This window comes from Etheostoma spectabile, chromosome 6, assembly GCF_008692095.1.
Source record: "Etheostoma spectabile isolate EspeVRDwgs_2016 chromosome 6, UIUC_Espe_1.0, whole genome shotgun sequence".
In the NCBI taxonomy this organism is placed as follows: domain Eukaryota; kingdom Metazoa; phylum Chordata; class Actinopteri; order Perciformes; family Percidae; genus Etheostoma; species Etheostoma spectabile.
In genome coordinates, this window is record NC_045738.1 from 14,116,699 (window position 1) to 14,124,184 (window position 7,486).

The window sequence follows — 7,486 nt, forward strand, 5'->3', positions numbered from 1 at the left end:
ACACAAAAACCCAGAACTTTGTTTTGCTGGCAACAAGGTCCAATCATGGGTTTCATAATCACAAGTAACAATGATGATGCCAAATGTTCCCTCCCACACTCTCAGCCGCGAGGTTCAAATACATCAACAAAACCATGAACTGCAATGACCTTAACATTTCCTAGAAAACAGAGAAAATAACTAAAATAATTGACGAAAACAGGTCAAACAATAGCTCTAACATACAAGTGATACAACGGCCAAGGAATGTGAGATCAAGATGCATTTACAGTGCATGGAGCTTGTCCTTTAGCTGGTCTAATATTAGCGGATAGGTCTGGTGACTGAAACTTTCAGATGACCAGAGAGCACAGAGCAGCCCGTCTGGGATATTTTCAGACTTGTTGGAGGTGGAAGGACTAACCAAGACAGTCCAAATCAAGACTTCCCTCCCGTTGTCCTTCCTCTAGAGTCCCAGGGAGAAGGGCAGTACAGCTGAGTGATAATAAATTTAGGGCCAAAACACTGCATCATCAGCCTTCTTCCTGTATGCTACAATCGAGCAGATGCCTTCCAAATAGCACATGTGTACATTTCATGAGCTTCTCATACTCGGGGCTCGTAGTAAGAACAGTATGTTTCTTTGGCATTTAATCACTTTCTTCCTACCCAGCTGCTGCAGCTGTGCATCTCGGAACAAACTTAGACCTAGATTCTAGCCTCTTTATTTTTGTACTGTTGTCTTATACTGTATATTTATATTTCAGGGTTTTATTGCATTACGTAAAGCACATTCAATTGTCATGGTGCAATGAGTGTGCTATACAAGCTTGTCTTGCCTTTCCAGGGTCCAGTAATTTGAAAAACATGTGTCTATCTAGTTTCATTCTGTTAGGGTGCAGTCAATGTATTGGTCATAAATGCTTTCTGTGTTTGTCTTTGAAGCAACCTGCCCATTTTAATAATTAAATATTTAATCATTGGGAAATATACTAATTTGCTTGCTTGCTGAGTTAGATGAGAAGCCAGATAGCTTAGCTTGGCATAAACACTGGAAACAGGCAGTAACATCTAGCTTGGCTCTGTCTAAAGGTAACGGAATCTGCCAACCAGCCCCTCTAAAGCTCACTAACACCTTATATCAGTATAAAAAACAAAGTGTCCCACAATATCCCACTATTCTTTTAATTGCACTCATGCCGTTTGAACTGGGAAGTTAATATGTTTTGCACCAAACAATTCTCCTGTATATTACTTTTTAACCCACCTACAGGTCGCCTAATAATTCTGTGCTCTCCTTCCAGCTCTTAGGCATTTGGCTCAAAGTAATCATAGGTGGTCCTTGGCAAGTCACAGCTCTTTGACTGATCAACTGTATTATATATCAGATAGTCTCATTATAAGGTAAAGACCAAATGAGCTGAAGAGGTGAAGACAGGTCATACATCATAAAGTCGTTAAGCCAGACACGTTCCTGAGGCAAAATGTGAGGTGTCTTTGGTCCATTTTAGAGGCTCATTTATCAAAACTGTAGCCCCCAGTCATTTTAAATGTGACTAATAACATGTATGAGTGAATGACTATAGTTTTCATCATAATGCACAAGGCATAGAAAAGATGAGCTTGTAGCAGTTAATTGTCAATTACCAGTATTTGTAATTAACTTATTATATACAAGGCTAGATTATTTTTGGGGCTTTTTCATACCAGGCCAATGTGGTGAAGACAGAACCTTAGTATATGGGATGCACACTCAACCAGGTGAGCTAACATGGCACCCCGCAAATCAAGACCACACAATGATTCTTTGTTGTATTTGAGCTACCTTGCGTTTTGGTTGGTTACAGCTGGTTCAAGGGCAGGCAAATTTAGCTTTAATCCTACCTTAATCCACTGTATTTGTGTTTTTTTTCCTAATAGAGGACGGGGATAGGAGGTCCACAATTAAAAGACCTCACACACATTATTTCAAAAGGTTGTGTTTGTCGTCAACATTCACAAAAACAAGCATGAACTTTGCCTGCATGTACATACTGACCACTTTCAGTAGCCATTTCCTAGTAGAATATTGCAGAGGCTAAAGTCTGCACACTGCTGGCTAATGGAAGGCTTTCTCCATCAGTTGCCTTTTCAGAGTGTCGGGTTAGAGATCTACCTCTATTACCTCATGAGAGGTCAGTGTCTGGGCGGTGTGATTTACACCATCTGGGTGCTAGAGAGTGGACTGACACTGACGTGATGCCTCCTCTATGTGGGGAGTTGAAATCTAGATAAGCACTGCAAGAGTTTTTTTTTTTTTACACCTTTTTCACATTACAGTATGTCTCGCCTTCTGTGTCTTTCTTCACTTATACCTTTAGTCTTTTCTCATTTGGATTTTCTTATTTCTTGGGACCTGACTAGCTGGCAATAACTGGAAAGTATGATTCAGCCATGATTTTTGTACACAGACACAAACAAAATGGATAATCCATTAAGAGAGAATGGCATTTTATTTTAAATGAAACAGTGACTATGCAGTTTAATTGCCAATTTCCAAGTTGAACCTGAAAGGGTTTACATCAATACTAGGAGGCCAGTAAATAAATTGCAGCCATAACGCTGTCATGATGGGCTGTTCAAAATGCAGGGACTATATCTAAAAAAAAAAAATTAAAAATAAAGAGTATGATTCCCACGCTCTTCAAACTAATATGATGTGAACACCTCAAGTACCCTAAAGCTGCAACACGGCTCTTCAACCCCAGTAATGACTTCATTTTACATGTTATAAGCTGGAGTACAGAGGAGCCAAAACAACTGCAGACGTCTCACTGTCTAAAAACTGCACTCTAGTTTCAAAAGCAGACCTCAACGCCACAGTGCTGGCATGACTTCAGTCGGTTCTTTGTGACTCTGATTTTTCTGTTCTTTTCACTTCTCTCTCTCCAAACTTTATTGGGAAGGGCTGTGTCCCGTCTATAAAATGTGCAGAATGTGGGCTGTCAACATATCTGAACATGTAGGAACTTGGAAGCCCCCAGACTCTTACACCAACAACACTTACACCAACAACTGCCTGAGGACTAATCAATTAATCTATACACCAAATGAAAGGTTCTATCTTGTTAAAAGAGTGTGGAAAGGAATTATGATAATAATTTTGCTACTTTAATCATTTTAGCCATACATGCCTGAAAAATGCCACTTGGTTGACAAAATAATCAGTGTTTGCAGCCACATACACTAAATTAAATGGATTATGTAGGATGGAATCCACACATAGGTTGCCCCCTTTGTGGGCACCAACCGGTAATATGAATGGGATTAAAAACAGCAGACACAGCAAGATAAATGTAATGGCTGCAACTGCTTTCTCCCTCTGAAATAGAAAAATCAAATATTTAAATTCAGTGCATGAATAACTTGAAGCTTCAAATTGCCTAGCCCAAAGAACAGTTCAAGTCAACAGAGTTACTGACATAACCAGGCATGTTGCTTGAACATTACTGCACTCCCAAAAATACATGGATGTAAATTACTCCGCTCATAATCACAAAGATTCAATCATGACTTGTATAGTACTATTCTACATGATGAAAGACTTAAAATATAAAAGAATTAAATATAAATTGATTAAATATATATAAATATATCTTTAGTCGATACATTTCAAACATAAGTAGTTTCATACGTTGCTAACCTGTCCAAGTCAAATAAATCTCCAGCAAAACATGAAAACATCTCATTATAACACACACACACACACACACACACACACACACACTCAACGCTGCATTGCTCACAGCTAATCCTGAGCAAAGACAATGTTGGTTAGTACTGTTACCAGGCTCCTTTATTAGGCAGTGAATGTAGAAGGGCACATGGGACACTGCCCACTGTTACTTTACAAAGACACTAAAGCAGCCCACTCTCCAAAAATTGGAGGCTCTCACACGTATCTCCCTGATTACATAACATCTCCTGCGGCTAAAGATGTGTAGCTGACTGATCCTGTTCATTACAGTACAGGCTTGACAGCTAAAGCTGGTGGATTCTCCCATATTACACAATAGACAAGGACTACACTGTGATCTGTTTCCCTGTCAGCCTGCTGATGCTATCCCCAATATGGCTTTGGTGAAGCAGCTTGTCGTTTTTGCTTAAAACAAAGTTTGCATAATGGCTCATTAACTATTTAAAGCATCATCTCAGTCTCTTCTACACTATATAACCTATATCCTGCTCCTCCTGTAAGTTTAGAGGTATGAGCATTGTAATTCCCCTAAGGTGTTTCTAGGAGTAAGATAGAAAGGGCAAATCTTCAAAAAAAAGAAAATAAAAGTTTCCATTCATCTCAGTTGGTCACAGCTTAGCTGTTCAGGTATGGTGATTAGAGGGGGCGACCAAAAAGAGCCGACTGTCTAAGAGCGGCAGAATGGAGAGCACAGAGAGAAGAAAGCCTGCATGAAGAAAAGCGGGATTAGAAGATCTTCTCCATAAATCCAGACAGCAGATTTTCACAATGCTGGGCAAAGCTTTCAACAGCTCCAGTCCAAGGGTTAGTTGTCAAGCGGGACAGATCAAGTGAGATTTTTTTAGTCCCTGTATTTCAACAAAAGAAGAAGACTTTTCCAATTGTCCTACTGCTTCCAGGTGTTGTTTACATATCTCGATCACAGATATTTTACATGGACGCAACACATTATTGAAAGCCGATGTGGCAAGAAAACATGTCTTTTATTACAGTGTTTTTTTTTTTTAATTGATGAACATACTCTTCCTTCCTCTTTGTGAGAGAGCGGTATCATAAAAGGTGAACATATTCGTGAAGAGCATGACTATGACATTGATTCAGAACGTCATTCTCATCTGATACAGCTGTACATATATGAAAACCACATGATCAAAGAGTGAGCTGGAGGCAAAGATTGCACTTTGAGCTGGAGTTATGCACAAGGAGTGTTGGAGCTGTGATGACCACGGCCTACTGACCATTCTCAGTAAGCAAGGGAAGTGTAACAGTCTGGCTGACATGCTGTACACATCACATGAAGCAATAGGCCTGATGTCAGGACTCACATCACATATGATGACAGTCCCTTCCAACTCTATGGTCATACATGCATTATGTTATTGAGAACATGGCTGTTTAAAGATACTCCAGACTACTGGTCAAGATTCCCATATACAGGGTGCATCTCTCCTCCTGCTTGATGCAGAGCCAAAACAAGCCAACCTCCCTTTATGAAGCCCCCTGTCAGCAGGAAGGAAGTTTTCTGTTGTCAGAAGGAGGAGGTCACATTCTGTGTCCCCTTCTATTTCCAGAAGCAGGAAACATGTCAACACACAATGCTTTGGCATGGAGATTCAGACATTGAACCAATGCTGGGTGGCTTGCAAGAACAACGTCAAACTGGCAGGATTCCAACATGGGTATTCAATTTTTTTCTCAAACTGAGACATTTGTTATAACTGAGTGGAGAAGCCATGACGACATTGGCCTTGAACTGCACAATCAGAGGATCACATTACAGTATACTGTGTACAGATCACAGTAACTAAGCTGGATAGGGCTGGAGTGTGAGGGGAACTATTTATCCTGCACTTTGGCCAGCTGAGGATCTCATTTAAATTGTTGATTTTATTTCAGGAGTTTATGATGCTTCTCTGCACCAGCAGACCATGAGCATGACTTCACATAAGGCTGGGCAATATATCAATGTTGTATCGATATTGCGATATGAGACTAGATATCATCTTAGATTTTGGATATATTGTAATATCATAATATGGTAAGTGTTGTCTTTACCTGGTTTTACAGGCTGCATTACAGTAACGTGATGTAATTTTCTGAACTTACCAGACTGTTCTAGCTGTTCTATTATTTACCTTTACCCACTAAGTCATTAAATGATTTATCATCATAACATTTTGTTAAAGCACCAACAGTCAACCATACAATATCGTCGCAATATCGACATCGAGGTATTTGGTCAAGAATATCATGATATTTGATTTTCGCCCAGCCCTAACCGCACCTGTGCATACAACAACAACTATTCACTGCATTTGGAAAACATCCTCTGGCAGAGCAGCACCGAAGAGGAGATAGGAAGAGATAGGAATACCATGCTGCATCATGTTAATAGTGAGCTAAACTTAACATACGGAGGGGGATGGGATGCTGCTAGTAAGATTACCTCATCTAGCACAAATTGTGTTGTTATAACCCTGATGTCTGAGCTCTGTGCAAAATAAAAAAGCAACACTTTTTTTTAAGAGAGAGCCATGGCAACACTCTTTTAAGGAAACATCCATCAGCAGTCAGCTAGTGATCATACCGGTATTTTGTTTTCATCATCAAAAGTGTCTGCAAATTACTGTCCCTTCAAATTAAAACCTGGTTTGAGGGTTTAGGTGTTAATCTTGCGGACAACAACAAGGTTGCGTTAGCATTATGAATTGTGGACTGTGCGTCCGCACCTCCTAATGGCTTATCCCTAATTCATCAGACAAATGCATTCCCGACCACGCGCTCTATTGCGTTACCTTAACGGCAACAGTGTTACTCAACCACTAAATGAGCAAGGCAACTATAAAGTTAACACTGGCAAGACAGCAATTAGTTTGTTACCATGACAAAGGAAATGAATTACAAAAGCACTAGAGCATTTTTTTTAAACAAGACAGATTCGACTCTAAATTAAACTTAAATTCAGAATAAATACTTACATGTTGCTCCTGGCAGAGTATTTTCCTCCATTTCGGCGGCAATACCCTCGCTTTCTGTTCTTTTGTTCATTCAAACATGTGAGTTTCGGCTCTTCCCCTCACACCGGCAGTCCTCTCATTCCTCAGGCAGAATAGGGGGGGACTTGGTGGAGACACTCCAGTTGCACCCGATGTCCTGAACGAAAACGGGCAGGAAACCCTCCTGGAAGCGTCCGGACAGACCAGAGCGGCAACCAAAAACACTAACAAACCCCAGCCAGTAGGCCTACCTGCCTGTTGATGGAGGCACCGGTGGCTGCGGCTTCTCCTTAGAGAAGTTACATAAAAAGGTTTCGGAGGGAATTTGGGAGAAAGAAAGCAGGGGGAGGAGGAGTGAGAGAAGTTTGTCACTCTCCGACACACCACAGCTGATGTTCTGCTCTTGCGTATCGGTCCCTCACTCGTTCTCCGATCGGACTGTACCATTATCAAGAGGGGGATGCGGCAGATACCTGCAGTAAGCAAGTGTTGTTACACTTGCTATATTTAACATAAAAGAAGACAGATACAGGAATTCATAAATCCTAAAGGCTTATACTATGATCATATGGCAAATGCTATTGATATAAACTAATGTATTTATGTATAGAAAATACCCCCCCCCCTCTATTTTGATTGGTTTTATCCTGCCCAAAACTACAATGCTCTCATGAGCCAGTTCATAGTTCACACTCAATAGAATTCTTCCCTTGGAAAACATGCCTTTGCTTCGACAAGCATACTTGCCATAGTTTCTGGGATGTTTTGTCATTGC

General features: G+C 40.5%; 1 protein-coding gene across 11 annotated transcripts in view; it reads right to left on the reverse strand.

Moving 5' to 3' along the window:
* map7d1a (MAP7 domain containing 1a) overlaps positions 1 to 7,114 on the reverse strand; it is a 59,205-nt gene extending 52,091 nt beyond the window's left edge. For 6 of the 11 annotated variants that reach the window (XR_004332262.1, XM_032517440.1, XM_032517439.1 and 3 more), the window contains exon 1: positions 6,694 to 7,114. Coding sequence is in view for 10 of the 11 variants with exons in the window: in XM_032517440.1 (XP_032373331.1) it covers positions 6,694 to 6,763 (70 nt within the window). In the remaining variant the exon portion in view is untranslated. The remainder of the gene's footprint in view (positions 1 to 6,693) is intronic. The other 5 variants (XM_032517437.1, XM_032517434.1, XM_032517436.1 and 2 more) reach the window with 1 other exon arrangement.
* Between the last annotated feature and the right edge of the window lie 372 nt (positions 7,115 to 7,486).